Source organism: Oncorhynchus mykiss, chromosome 13 (genome assembly GCF_057628025.1).
Source record: "Oncorhynchus mykiss isolate SJ-2025 chromosome 13, ASM5762802v1, whole genome shotgun sequence".
Classification (NCBI taxonomy): domain Eukaryota; kingdom Metazoa; phylum Chordata; class Actinopteri; order Salmoniformes; family Salmonidae; genus Oncorhynchus; species Oncorhynchus mykiss.
Window position 1 is genome coordinate 29,327,937 of NC_143034.1, and position 15,149 is coordinate 29,343,085.

The 15,149-nt window shown below is 42.3% G+C and overlaps 2 protein-coding genes across 2 annotated transcripts; one reads left to right on the forward strand and one right to left on the reverse strand.

Moving 5' to 3' along the window:
- Nucleotides 1-209: 209 nt before the first annotated feature.
- On the forward strand, nucleotides 210-12,732 carry LOC110485909 (phosphatidylinositol 5-phosphate 4-kinase type-2 beta). The gene is made up of 11 exons (XM_036940581.2): nucleotides 210-599; nucleotides 714-862; nucleotides 3,653-3,750; nucleotides 4,981-5,077; nucleotides 6,469-6,621; nucleotides 6,936-7,082; nucleotides 7,907-7,945; nucleotides 8,665-8,778; nucleotides 9,043-9,301; nucleotides 11,429-11,532; nucleotides 11,715-12,732. Exons 2-11 carry the CDS (start codon nucleotides 719-721, stop codon nucleotides 11,793-11,795), a joined length of 1,236 nt encoding a protein of 411 aa, XP_036796476.1. The 5' UTR covers nucleotides 210-599; nucleotides 714-718; the 3' UTR covers nucleotides 11,796-12,732.
- Nucleotides 12,733-13,062: 330 nt separating this feature from the next.
- LOC100135869 (proteasome subunit C10-11) lies at nucleotides 13,063-14,952 on the reverse strand. The gene is given in 6 exon segments (NM_001124250.1): nucleotides 13,063-13,242; nucleotides 13,416-13,510; nucleotides 13,611-13,788; nucleotides 13,892-13,999; nucleotides 14,121-14,305; nucleotides 14,877-14,952. Coding segments are annotated over 6 exon segments (618 nt in total). The 5' UTR covers nucleotides 14,880-14,952; the 3' UTR covers nucleotides 13,063-13,193.
- Between the last annotated feature and the right edge of the window lie 197 nt (nucleotides 14,953-15,149).

The window sequence follows — 15,149 nt, forward strand, 5'->3', positions numbered from 1 at the left end:
CATAGGCCTACACATGAAATGTATGCCTTTTCTGCTTCATCACCATTCAGTATGAATTACACATTTACTCTATGAGAAATCCTGATATCCGATCCACAGCATTACTTTTGCCATTAGCAGCTTTTACAAATACAGAGATTTACTGATTTTCACACCAAAATGTACCGACTACAGTACGCGCGCTTCTACTCTCTGCCTCTTGGGGGCGCACTTCGCTTTGCGACGTTCAGTCTAGACGCCATCTTGAGGAGACCCCAAAACTGGTGACAACAATCTCAGGCGCATCATAATGGGATTACTAACCTCTAAATAAAATCACCTCAAACCGTTGTGGGTAGCAGACGACACCAGAAAGGAGAGGAGTCGTACACCAAGAGTGTATTACTTATCAAAGAAGACTGCGGCGTAGCTAAAGGCAACCTTGCCTGTAGCGAGATGGCTGGCTAGCTATCTATGCCAACAGCTGGTCTGTGTGCCGCTCCGGACTGAACCGTGTGGCCTGCTCGGGAGGAAGGGTGGTGACCACGCAACATGCAATCCCGTTAATTTACTACAGAATCTAATTTGATTCAAAGACCCTGCAAATTGGATGCGACAATGCACGTATAGATATCACGCTCTTAAAAGTACATTTCGTTGTCTGGAGTGCTTACGACCCAGCTAGCCTGCTTGATTACAGTGCTGTCTTGCGTTTCCTAAATTATTCCCAACAGGAGACATGTCATCCAACTGTACCAGCGTTGCGCCGGTGAGCGCTAGCAAAACGAAGACGAAAAAGAAACATTTTATAGGACAGAAAGTGAAATTATTCCGTGCAAGTGAGCCTATTCTCAGCGTTTTAATGTGGGGTGTCAACCATACGGTAAATGTATTTTTGTTCATGTTCCCACGCTAGCTTGTTTGTCTTTATGGTGTTTTGACTAGCAAACGGTAACGCGATAGTTAGCCAGCTGCTTGATTGACCAGAGTAAATTTTTGAGCTCATCCGTCGTCTAGTAGTCTGTAGTGTATGGGTGTTAGCCAGGTACTTAGTCTGATGCTTAGGTGAAAGCTGTTAACCCTTCAGTCACCATTCTCCCTGGTCAGGAATATCAATGTAGCAACATTCTAGCTATTTGGTGTGCCAGTCGCGTGCGCTTTAAAAATGTGCAGCAAATATAGCTGCGACGTTGAACATAAACATTTGACATTACCCCGCGCACTATGCAGGAATTATTCGGCACAAGCTGCATAACGTCTTCTGTTCTGTAAGAACGTGGGATGTGTGGTGGTCTGAAGTGAGCTAGTTAGTTGGTTAGGGGAGGAGGTCGTGAGCACTGCTCCAACCAAAGCATCCATTCTGTCTAGCGCAGGCCAGAGAGGGGTGTGACTGTTGGAGAGCAGCAAGTTGCATTACGCCCCAACCGCAGCCTGACTGCCTATTGTTTTACAGGCTTCAATGAATAATAAAGCGGCAAATCTTACATTTGCAGATTCTAGCCTGTATTCCTGATTTAACGTGGTTTAGTGTGAAGTACACATTTGAACACTCAACCATAACAATAATAGGCTCACAGTTAGTCTAATTTGAGTGGGAAAAGTGACATTGTCTTCAACTCATCCTAAAATACACTTTATTGAGACTGTTTTTCACCAAATGCATCAAGTTTCTCACTCGCATGAATGCAGCGATCACCAAATGCATTGCAGAGAGCTTCAAGGCTCTATTTTTTTGTGGCCAGCAGTAGTAGGCGAACACACCCCCTTCCCTGCTTGACTGACACCTCCAGATCAATGTCTTTGGCATGAATATGATGCCCCAGTTTTGGATTCGCTTCACCCAGAATTTGAATAACAGTGCTGATGCATCATTTCACTTGTTTGCATGCATTTCAATATGTTGCCTACACTCTAACATGTACATTACATCTTGCATGTACTGTTGTCTGTAATTATTCTTTCTCAATTGATTTCCCCCTCTGCTTGCTGTGTTTTTGGTGAGCCTATTTTATGTACATTTCAATACCTTATATAAGAAAGATAAGGATAAATATAGACCATTGTCAAATAGGCAGTTCTTGTAGACCAGGGAAAGAATACATGCTTCAAATGGAGAAAACAATGGCATTAATTAACCAAACTCGCATATTTAGTGAAGCTGTAATAATCATCCTGTGATGCATTCTGCAATATTCATCATGGACAAGTTTAGTGTGTGGTGGAGGCTGGGTGTAGATTCAAGGTGTAGGCGGCAGGCTAATTTAGGCGATTACAAGAAAGGCGTCAAAGAGCCTTCTCCTCAAGGCTCTCATAACCAGAATATATTTCATCTTGGTAGTCAGTCGTAACAACGTTCTGCTAGTCACAAAGCCGGATGAATTCAGTTCCAAACTAAGCTTTTGCTCAGAGAATACCTTTGTCAGTTGGAGCATATAGCCAAACACAGATTTATTTGAAGCTCCCTTCAAAAACATGGATTCAGTCTTGTTGGTAGATAATGCCAGCCTTACAGGCTTTCCAACACCGGGAATAACCTACATCTTCAAATCTGACACGGGCCTTCATCAAACTTACAATCAAATCTGCCATTGAGCAGACACTTTTCTCTAACGCGACTTACAGTCATGCAGATGGGTGGTCCCGGGAATCGAACCCACTACCCTGGCTTTACAAGCACCATGCTCTACCAACTGAGCTACAAACGACCACCTTCATCAAACCTTGTGTGGAGGTTGATTAGACATAATCCAACATATAGTCAGGATATCGAATGTGTCTGCCTGCTGAAGGCATTAAGCTATGCCTCTAATGACAAAATGAATATGATGATACTTTTGAAGGACACATTCATTTGGGCTCCCGAGTGGCGCAGCAGTCTAAGGCACTGCTTCTCAGTGCTTGAGGAATCGCTGCGGACACCCTGGTTCAAATCCAGGCTGGATCACAATCGGCTGTGATCGGGAGTCCCATAGGGTGGCGCACAATTGGCCCAGTGGTGTAGGCCGTCATTGTAAATAATAATTTGTTCTTCGTTTGACTTCTCTCGTTAAATAAAAGGTTCAAATAAAAACAATTGACCAGAGCATAACCTGTCGGCATGATAGACAGTGATTTTTCATAGCATGTCAGACAGTTGAATGAGAGTCTATCCCTTGAAGTAGTCTCAGAGAGAGAGCCTGATATAACTCAAAACTCCAGCTCTATGAGAGGCTACTTGGCTATGTCCTGCATATTCAATGTGTTTGTGCTCCGTATGCTATTATTTTTCTACCTCAAGGTAACTTTCCCATTTCTCTCCTATTTTAGCCGCGTCTGTGTCTCCTGGATGCATTCTTGTCTCCTTTTTTTATTTTGAAGCGTTTATTCACGTTCCCTCCCTGCCACTCCTCTTACTGTCTGGAGTTCATCAATCTATGGAGAGGGCTCGCTCTGGGAATCAGTCTGTTCCTTACAGTGAATCTGTCTCGGTAGATAAGATCAACAGTGTGACAAGGGGACTCAGCCAGAGAGCACTGCTGTCAGTTCGCTTTGGTCCAAAGTGAATGATTATCAGTAAATAGACACTGGTTCACTGCAGTTTGGTCTGGTGTGGGGATTAGTGTGTTGACCTCCTCTTCCCTGCTCTAGCATTCTATTCTGATCTCCTGCTCTTTCCATCTCCCCTCTATTTCAGATCAACGAGTTAAGTAACGTGCCTGTACCAGTAATGCTGATGCCTGATGATTTTAAAGCCTACAGTAAGATCAAAGTGGACAACCACCTATTTAACAAGTAGGTATCCCGGGTCCTGACTTTGCAACCTGCCATACCGTATTACTGCCCACCATATTACTGCCCCATATAAACTCAAACAAGAGGCCAATTTAGCTGCATTGTCTAAAATATACGGTACGGTACTACCTGAAATCTGCTAACACTATGTTATGCTACTGATTAGGAGAGAGAAGGTCTTGGCTTGGTTGGCCCAATTGTCTATGATGTGGTGTAATTTTAAATCACGAGCCAGATCAAGTTCCTCTTATCACCTGTAATATAACTCACCATGGGTCTAGCGATCCCCACTACACTGGAGTTGTAGTCAAAACATTAACTGAACACTTAACTGAGCAGCTTTGCAATGGAAATCGTCCTCATAGTGAAGCACCTGTAGTATGCTGGTCAGGAGCTTCTCATATTTCCTTTATCTAGTCCAGTGAGTTCCTCAGACACTCTGACTCTGCTAATGGACTAACCATAGATTTAGAGTAATAGAATGGACATGAACCTTCTTATGACGTGCTAACAGTCAGCATTTTGGTCAGGGTGTTGGTCAACCATGGTTTGCTGTGATAAGATATTGTGTAATGTAATGAATTTGAAGAATTTAGCTAGCCAGACAGTTTTAGAGGAATGATTCCATACATTTTGTCAAGTGAACTGCCAATATGTCAACATTCCATTCAAACAATGCAATCAATCCACAGCCATAAACTGGCTGAAATCAGTTGATGATAGGACTTAGACAAGTTGTAATGTAACAAGTACTGACATTGTGTCATGTAATAGCACTCACAGCTTTCCAAGAAAGCACAAAATTGAGACAATAATGGTCTGTTTACATATATTTTAGAAGCTATTTATACAGAAAATGAGTTTAAAATCCAGATAAACTGTATGATTTATATGACTATTTTAGGTTGGTAATAAGTCTACTACACATCTTCTGATATATCACATGCCTTACTTTTATTTTCCTGCATCAGTCAAATCAGGATTATGCCTCTGGCGATCTCCATTACACTGGGGTTGTAGTCAAAACATTCATTGAACATTTAACGGATAATCTTTGCATTGCAAATCATCCTCGCAGTGAAGCACCTCTAGTGTAGTATGCTGGTCAATTGCTTCTCACATTTCCGTTATCTGTTCCAATGCTTCCTCAGATGACATCAACGCTCTGACTGCTAATGGGCTAACACACTCTTCTATATTAACACTCTTCAACACTCTTGTATCTCTCAGAGAGAACCTGCCCAGCCGTTTTAAATTCAAAGAGTACTGCCCTATGGTGTTCCGCAACCTGAGGGAGAGGTTCTCCATCGATGACCAGGATTACCAGGTAAAATATGGTCTCCCGTGTGGAGATGTCTACGGGGGAAGAATGTAGGATGGGTTAACTGACGAGAAAGACCATTTGAGGATGGGTTCACAGTAGCGAACTGAAAGACAGAGTGAGGATAGACGTTTGCTTGGCTCGACTCAGTAATGTCAAAAGGCTGAAGGACAGTTATGGAGAGAGCAGATCAGAGTACCAGAGGGAACTCCCGGTTGTTCCCTGCCCTGTTTGACTCATTGCAGATTCCAATTCTTCCCTCAATCCAATGTAGTAAGTCTTTCTCTGGATTTCACTCTTCAACCCAATGTAGTAAGTCTTTCTCTGGATTTCACCCTTCAACCCAATGTAGTAAGTCTTTCTCTGGATTTCACCCTTCAACCCAATGTAGTAAGTTCTTCTCTGGATTTCACCCTTCAACCCAATGTAGTAAGTCTTTCTTTGGATTTCACCCTTCAACCCAATGTAGTAAGTCTTTCTCTGGATTTCACCCTTCAACCCAATGTAGTAAGTCTTTCTCTGGATTTCACCCTTCAACCCAATGTAGTAAGTTCTTCTCTGGATTTCACCCTTCAACCCAATGTAGTAAGTCTTTCTCTGGATTTCACCCTTCAACGCAATGTAGTAAGTTCTTCTCTGGATTTCACCCTTCAACCCAATGTAGTAAGTCTTTCTCTGGCTTTCACCCTTCAACCCAATGTAGTAAGTCTTTCTCTGGATTTCACCCTTCAACCCAATGTAGTAAGTCTTTCTCTGGATTTCACCCTTCAACCCAATGTAGTAAGTTCTTCTCTGGATTTCACCCTTCAACCCAATGTAGTACGTCTTTCTCTGGATTTCACCCTTCAACGCAATGTAGTAAGTCTTTCTCTGGATTTCACCCTTCAACCCAATGTAGTAAGTTCTTCTCTGGATTTCACCCTTCAACCCAATGTAGTAAGTTCTTCTCTGGATTTCACCCTTCAACCCAATGTAGTAAGTTCTTCTCTGGATTTTACCCTTCAACCCAATGTAGTACGTCTTTCTCTGGATTTCACCCTTCAACCCAATGTAGTAAGGCTTTATCAGCATTTGTTGATATATAACTAAAAGACGGCCCCTTTTTACTGAGTTATCACATGTAAACAGTGTGTGTGTTTAGAGAATCATACCAAGCATGGTTTGTTACATTAAGTTCAACTATCTTGGTAGCCTTGCTAAATGGATCCCTATGTGAAGGTTTTTTTTTTAGCTTGGAATAGTTCTGTAAATGAAATCCATTGATCCATTACTAACTTGTGAAGTAATTATGAAACACTTTCTTTATAGAGGGCTTTTCATTCACACCAAAGCCTCAATTTTCTGCTCTGTATGTCTCTCCCTTCCCCGGGCTCCCTCCTGTGGTGGATCATCATCAGAACTCTCTGACGAGGAGCGCCCCGCTGAACAGCGACTCCCAGGGGCGCTTTGGCAACCGCTTCCTGTCCAGCTACGACCACCGCTTCGTCATCAAGACGGTGTCCAGCGAAGACATCGCCGAGATGCACAACATCCTCAAGAAGTACCACCAGGTGGGAGAGTTACCGCAGGCACAAATATAACACGTTTGAATTTAAAAATATATATTTTCTGTACAAACATACATGTAGTACATGTTGAAGGGAGCATGTTGTCCTCAAATATCGAGGACCTTTCAATGTGGTGCTGCAGAAATATCTGTGAATTGTCCGATTTGACGGGACTATCCTTTTGTAATAGCTAACAATTATGCCGACGTCATTACTGGAGCTCTCCCACTGTTCCTTTGCATTACTCATTCTCCTTCCTCCTCTCTCTCTCCTTTCCTCTCCCTATATTTCCATCCTCCTCCTCTGGGTCTCCTCAGTTCATAGTGGAGTGTCATGGCAGCACTCTGCTCCCCCAGTTCCTGGGCATGTACCGGCTAACAGTGGACGGGGTTGAGACGTACCTGGTGGTGACCCGTAATGTATTCAGCCACCGTCTCACCGTGCACCGCAAGTACGACCTGAAGGTAGGTGTCGATATGCACACTAGCTTGGAGGGAACTAACTGGGAGAACACTTACTGGTAGTACACCAATTCCAGTAAGGAGCACACTTACAGCTGTAACACTGTTGGCGCTCATTGGGGTAAGGGCATTTATAACAAGCTCAATGCATAGGGTGCTTGCAGAGTATTCCGGTTCACCGTAGAACTTGAGGCTCCAGCAACTTACTTAAGTCTAGATTTATAGACTATTTTCTGCTTATGTGATGTAATCTTTTTAATTATTATTATTTTTACCTTTATTTAACTAGGCAAGTCTGTTAAGAACACATTCTTATTTATTTACAATGATGGCCTACCCCCGGCCAAACCCGAACGACACTGGGCCAATTGTGCTCCCCCTATGGGACTCCCAATCACGGCTGGATGTGATACAGCCTGGAATCCAACCAGAGACTGTAGTGACGCATCTTGCACTGAGATGCAGTGCCTTAGACCGCTGCGCCACTCGGGAGCCCATTATTTAGAAGGGGAAATGGTTAAGAATTCTGCTCTTGTGGAAAAGCTCAGTAAATCTGTCTCTTTGTGCACAACACTGAGAATAGAGGTGTGATGGCGTACATGCCTATTGACTCGCAGAACGTCATTTCCCTTCACAACAAACACCTCTGTGGCTGACAGGCATTCTCTGGGGGAAACAATTCTGCTTTCTGAAATATGACAATGTTATAACCATTACTGTCAAGTCCAGGAGAAACAAAGGGGGAACAAAGATGCAACGAATGTCTGTCTCTAACTCTGAATTCCGTAACATCTCTGGGAATGATCTTTTTTTTTTTTCTCATTCAGGGTTCCACAGTCTCAAGGGAAGCCAGTGACAAAGAGAAGGTGCGTTCATTTACATAGTTACGATGATGAGAGGAGTGTTGGGGTACAATGACAGGAACCCAAAATAATTGTGTGGATCATGCTAAAAAAAAAAGCATCAAACTAACCAGCTATAAACAAAACTCATTTACAGCCCAAAATACTTTTAGAAAAGTGCAGAAGTAATGACTTTTCCATCTAATGATAATGAAGCACAAATGAAATAACACATCCACAGTTGGGCCATGTCCGACTGCTGTCCATGCTGCGCAGAAGGGGAAGTCAAAAGGGGGTGAGTGTAGTCCATGTGGAATAGTTAGCTGTGTGCGCTAGTAGTATCCACCATGCGAGTTACATTACCCGCTCTGAAACCTAGAAGTAGTTATATCCCTTCCTGGCTACGTCTTTTGTAGAGCGGTGCGTGATACTGCTTTGTGACTGCTGAGTTGTTGTTGGGAACAGAAGGTTGCTGGTTCACGCCCAGTGAGGGACAGACAGAACCTGGTGGGGCCAGGTCACTGGTCGGATCTCTCGCTCAAGAAACCCACCGTCTTAACCATTACACCAAGAGGAAATAGCTGAAATAGTTGTTCTCCCTAAAAAGTCAATCCAAGGACAATGAGTGTAAACTGAATCAAATGACCCTACTTTTCATGCATCAAAATTAACAGCAAGAAAGACCTCTGTCATTTGTGCCAATCTCAGAATATTTTGATTCTCATTTCTATCACTCTGCTCAGGCCAAGGAACTCCCCACCTTTAAAGACAACGACTTTCTGAACGAGGGCCAGAAGCTGCAGATAGGAGATGACAACAAGAAGTACTTCTTGGAGAAACTAAAGCGCGACGTAGAGGTAGGAGACATCTCACGGCTGCTCGAATTGATGTTGTTTTTATTCTCATTACAGTCGTCGTTGTTTAAATATCCGGGTAAATGGACTTCTGCACATTGTGTTTTGTTTCTAGTCCTTTCAACCAGTTTCACCTAAGTACCTGTGAACAAAGACATGACTTTAGGTTGACAAATAGAAGAATAGTGAGTTTAATGTCCTCCAGGGAAATTTCCTAAATTAACATTTGTTGCAATATCTGCCATCTCTCCCGTTTGTGTGCATCAGTTCCTGGCCACTCTGAAGATCATGGACTACAGTTTGCTGGTGGGGATCCATGATGTGGACCGGGCAGAGCAGGAGGAGATGGAGGTGGAGGCAGGAGGAGAGGAGGAGGAGTACGAGAACGATGGGATGGGAGGAGCACTCACCGGCTCCTTCGGCACCCCTCCAGACAGCCCTGGGAACCCCCTCAACTTTGGCGGGTTCTTCAGCCCTGGCGAGTTCGACTCCTCCGTGGACGTCTACGCAATCAAGAGCAACGACAGTAAGAGACACTCTTTCTTGAGTTTTGTCAAGTGATTTTTCTATGCAATTGTGCTATATTTGTGCTATTCTCTATCTACAGTGCTTCAGAAAGTATTGACACCTTGACTTTTTCCACATTTTGTTGTGTTACAGACTGAATTTAAAATGGATTACATTTGAGATTTTGTGTCACTGGCCTACACACAATAAATACCCCATAATGTCAAAGTGGAATTATGTTTTTTTTCGAAATGTTTACTTATTAATAAAAAATTGGAAGCTGAAATGCCTCACAAAGAAGGGCACCTGTTGATAGAAATATACAGACATTGAAAATACTCAAAATACAGACATTGAATATCCCTTTGAGCAATGGTGAAGTTATTAATTACACTTTGGATGCTGTATCAATATACCCAGTCACTACAAAGATTCAGGAGTCCTTCCAAACTGGAGAGGAAGGAAACCACTCAGGGATTTCACCATGAGGCCAATGGTGACTTTAAAACAGTTACAGAGTTTAATGGCTGTGATAGGAGAACACTGAGGATGGATCAACAACATTGTAGTTATTCCACAATACTAACCTAAATGACAAAGTGAAAATGAAGCCTGTACTGAATAAAACATAATCCAAAAAGTCACTTAAATAATACTGCAAAAAAGGACCTGACGGTTGTCTAGCAGTGATTCACTTCTTGATGCACCCATCCCGTTAGCGGGATCATTTCCGTCAACATCCGCTGAATTGCAGAGCACCAAATTCAAATTAAATTACTAAAAATATTTAATTTTCATGAAATCACAAGTGCATTATAGCAAAACACAGCTTAGCTTGTTGTTAATCCACCTGGCATGTCAGATTTCAAAAAAGCTTTTCGGCGAAAGCAATACCAAGCATTTATGTAAGGACATCTCTCTCAGCAGACAAAACATTACAAACAGCTAGCAGCCAAGTAGATTGGTCACGAAAGTCAGCAAAGCAATAAAATGAATCGCTTACCTTTGATGATCTTCGGATGTTTGCACTCACGAGACAGTTACACAATAAATGTTCCTTTTGTTCCATAAAGATTATTTTATATCCAAAATAACTCCAATTGGTTGGCGTGTTATGTTCAGAAATCCACAGGCTCGAGCGGTCACGACTGGGCTGACAAATTCCAAATAGTATCCGTACAGTTCGTAGAAACATGTCAAACGTTTTTTATAATCAATCCTCGGGTTGTTTTTACAATATATAATCGATAATATTTCAACCGGACTGTACCTTCTTCAATAGGAGAGAGAGAGAAAATGTCTGCTTCAAGCTGTTGCGCATGCAAAACGCCCAGCCATCCAATGACACGATGTGATCTTTCTCGCTCATTTTTCAAAATAAAAGCCTGAAACTATGTCTAAAGACTGTTCACAACATGTGGAAGCCATAGGAAAAGGAATATGGTTGCTATCCCTTTAAATGGAGCGAAGGCAGGCAATGGAACAGAGCTTTCAGGAAAAACAGCACTTCCGGGTTGGATTTTCCTCAGGTTTTCGACTGAAATATCAGTTCTGTTATACTCACAGACAATATTTTGACAGTTTTGGAAACTTTAGAGTGTTTTCTATCCTAATCTGACAATTATATGCATATTCTAGATTCTGGGCCTGAGAAATAGGCAGTTTCATTTGGGTACGTTTTTCATCCAAACATCAAAATACTGCCCCCTACACTCAACAGGATAACAACCAATTTGACAGAGCTTGAATAATTTTTTAAAATAACAATGGGCAAGTGTTGTACAAACCAGGTGTGGAAAGCTCTTAGAGACTTACCCAGAAAAACTTGCAGCTGTAATCGCTGCCAACGGTGCTTCTACAAAGTATTGACTCAGTGGTGTGAATACTAATGTAAATGAGCTATTTCTGTATTTCGTTTTCAATACATTTGCAAAAATGTCTAAAAACACGTTTTCACTTTGTCATTATGGGGTATTGTGTGTAGATAGGTAAGCAACCAGGAAATGTTGGAGCAATTTCTGTATAGTGCATCTTGAATTAACATTTGAAAATGAAACTCATTTTAGAACAGACATCATGGGACAGCCCAGTGAAAAGTAATACTTGCTATTTATACACCTATTCACTGTCTTGCTCCTTGTGGTAGGTGCTGTGAAGAAAGAAGTGTACTTCATGGCTATCATCGACATCCTCACGCACTACGACGCTAAGAAAAAAGCTGCACATGCTGCCAAAACTGTGAAACATGGGGTGAGTAATGGACTAGATCTGACCTAACATGAAGCCAAGTGATTAGGCTGCAAAGATGCTAGATCATATAGTAGTTTCTAGGAGAAGATGATCTTGTGAGATGTGTTATGGCATAGAAATTGTAGTTGTATGTTCCTAATGTGCATATGTTTACACTTTACTCTCTGTTGTCTCTCCCTCAGGCCGGGGCAGAGATCTCCACCGTAAACCCAGAGCAGTACTCCAAAAGATTCTTTGAGTTCATGTCCAACATCCTGTCATAGAATCATCTCTCCTACCCCAGCCAATCACTGTCATAGAGCCATCAGCCACACCCACCCCTCTCTCGCCCCACCCCTTACCCTCCCACCCAGGGGACGACAGACTGAAAGGATGCACAGACAACAAGCCTGTTCCATTGACCCACAGAAGGGGCGCCGGACTCTTTCTTTAAAAAAAAAAAAGCAACGCGTCTCTTCTCCTCCCACGTCCTACTCCCCATCTCCTCGGTCTGAGTGCTCAACAAGGAAGGCTTGTGAAACAGAGTTCTATAGGATACTTGAGACCGTCCCCCCGCCACCTTATACTAGTCCTCACGCCAGCACGGGAACTGTCTCACTAATGCCTTGAAAGAGTCTGCTTCAGCAGTAGGAGTCTGTTTAGTACCGTCTGTTCGTGATTATTTTGACACACACACACACACACCTCACAGACACAGAAGCGGTCAGATCGCATTAATCTTTTGACCTAGTGGCCAACAGGCGTTTACAAACTCTGACTTGTCAGGAGATCCGCAGCCGACAGTAACAAAATTGGAAATGCAGGAGATTAATTAATATATAAGGGTTTTACGTAAATGAATGCAATATCAAAATGCATGGCTAAAATGTACATGACTTCGCCAGTTAGCTGAAACGGCAAACCACTGAACTTAGCATCTGAGCATTATGACTAAAAAAAGAAAAAACATGTCTGAATGTTACGTTGCCATATTGTTCTAAAAACTTGACATTTTTACCATGAACTTGGAGGTTGGTAAAAGAAAATCCACATAAAAAGGGGAATACTAAAGCAAATGCTTGTTTTATTACCATAAGAATCATTTTTTATATCTTGTTTACATTAATGTAGCATTTGTGTTTGTATAGTTGTTTTGTTATCGACGTTAGATCAGAAAAGTTACTTGAAAAGGATTCATTACATATTAAAAGGGAGTTATTGTTTTTTTTCCCTGAATCTAATTCATTTTCTCACCTTTGACTAACAAAGATCATTCATTCATGCCTTGTAGAGGTGGTTTCAAATTAAGTTATTATAATGACCTATTCTGTATCGAGAGCGCAGCAAAATTTCCGCATGAGACAAGTGTTAGACAATAGCTGTTTAGCCGCTCAATTCATTCAAATTAGTCCCTGGAAACTATTCTTCTCATGAGATTACGGAATTAGGCTGCAGACTTCCCGGTTGTATTAATCCACAGTTATCATAATCTGATAGTGTTAAGCACTCATCTTTCATTACTTGCTCTGAAATGGCAAACCAGAGTCATTGTAACACTAATAGTCATTCATTTTATTGAACAGTATCTTAAGAAAAACAGTACACGCAGTGTTTATCATTTTCATACAAAATAGTGGGAATTGGTAGAGATGAGGGGTTGAAGCAGCAGAGGGAGAGGAGCTTTAATCCATTCGGGCCTTCAGGGTACGTGTGGTGATCTTGTCCTTCTCACTGTCAAAATAAGTCAAATCAAGGTACTGTCACTACAACATTGACCAGAGCGTTACTAAAGATCACCATCTAAATGTCATGTCACTTGTATGAATCCTCAGATTAATTACAAATTAGGAACTATTTCATCCAAAATGTAGGCAGTGGGAAAGGAAAAGTATAACTGTGCTTACATGACTTGCACGACGACACCCATGCCTGAAACGGCATCCCTGTCCACTGCATTCAGCATGGCTTGGGAGATGGTCTCAAACAGGTCCTCTGGTTCCTGCAGGTGTCAAAAATAACCATTGTAAATAAAGACAGTCAGAGACAGTCAACTATCACACTCAATGTATTATCTTACAATACAGGACACAATAACCTACCATGTCTGGCTCCCAGAGAGATTCACACATGCCGTACATCTGCTCTGAGCAAGTGCCGCTCACAACAAAGTCCTCTGTCACCATGGGGCAGCCAATCAGGTCCAGGGAGCAGATGAATGGCTCAAAGGTCTTGGGGTCCAGACCAGCGATCACAGGCTCAATGTAGTATGGCCCAAATCTGAGACAACAGATTCACGTTTGATCAGTCACAGACTTGCCACCCAGGCGGAAGTGTAGACTTGTATATGAAATACTGTGCTTCTTCACATCAGTGAACTCACCTCCTCTCATAGAGCAGGTTGGAGACCATGCTCATGAATGTCTTAGGTTTGATCTGACGCCCCTCCTTCAGCTCATAGAGGTTCAATCTGAACTTGAGCCTCTGGGAACTGTTCAAGAAATAGAGTGGATATTTAATATCACCTGCATAGCCGATCTGTTGCACTGACCATCCAAATACTCCAGAACTTGGGAGATACGAGGTGCACTGATGGACCAAGGCACACTTACACTGTCTGCACGTCAGTAGCCAGACCAGCCAGGCCAATGTAGAGTCTGTCTCCCATGGGAAAGATCTTTTGGAAGTCGGTGGTCACCATCTGAGCCTGTACACCGAATCTCCGATCTGCTGCAATGGCTACACATTGCTTACCCTTCATCGCCATGACGGCGCCACCATTATAGGACATAATAGACTGGGGATGGAATACAAGGAAGGAGACGAGGGATAGAAGTTAAGTAGCAATCGTGACGGGGACAATTTCAAAACCCAAACAACATGGTTTCCATCACTAACTATTGAGTTAATAACTTTGACGGGTGACCATCACTTGAAACATTGGTGAATCAGTAGAAACATTGACATAACTATTAGCTAGGAACGTCACGATTATAAACTTCCATCAACAGACTCCCAAATTGAATGAGGTTGTTTTATCACTCTTCAGATAGCTAGTACTAACATTAGCTTGTCAGCTCATTCACAGACTAGCGTTAGCGACAATAATCCAGTTTATAGCAAACTAGGTTGCGAGTTAATGTGGTAGAAACGTTTGGAAAATGACAAACGCTAGTTATATTTTCGTTGAACAAGTTAGTTACCATTGCAGGTGACTTTTGGCATGGCTAGCTAACGTTAGCTAGCATTTAGCTTGCTACCAAATGATTAGGCAGCCGGTTGCTAACGTTAGCTGAGCTAGTTTTACAAACCAATCTACGGACCACAAGTACTAGCTACATGCATACATTATTTATTGACAATCTTACCATTGTGAATACGTTGAGGTGTCTTCCTTAGCCCTTGAAATATCTTGTAAATGTTCACTATTTTTAATGACTGCGGATAACAATCCCACAGTGACTACACGATTTGGAACAGCCGGAAATCAGTCAACCTTGCTGTTTGATACGTCATTCTGTACTACACGATGATTGGGTCTGTAAAAAAGTTATGGGTGGCCACCGTTGATATCATTGACGGTTGTGTTGGGGGAGTGTGCACATGTTCATAGTTTGTTTGAAGCGTGCGAAAGCGAAACA

Bases quoted from the DNA above. Each gene is read 5' to 3' on its own strand.
- LOC110485909 (XM_036940581.2), top strand. From the start codon at position 719: ATGTCATCCAACTGTACCAGCGTTGCGCCGGTGAGCGCTAGCAAAACG. The intron at 3,751-4,980 runs GTAGGTATCCCG...TGTATCTCTCAG, and splicing joins GACAACCACCTATTTAACAA to AGAGAACCTGCCCAGCCGTT. The intron at 6,622-6,935 runs GTGGGAGAGTTA...GGGTCTCCTCAG, and splicing joins TCCTCAAGAAGTACCACCAG to TTCATAGTGGAGTGTCATGG.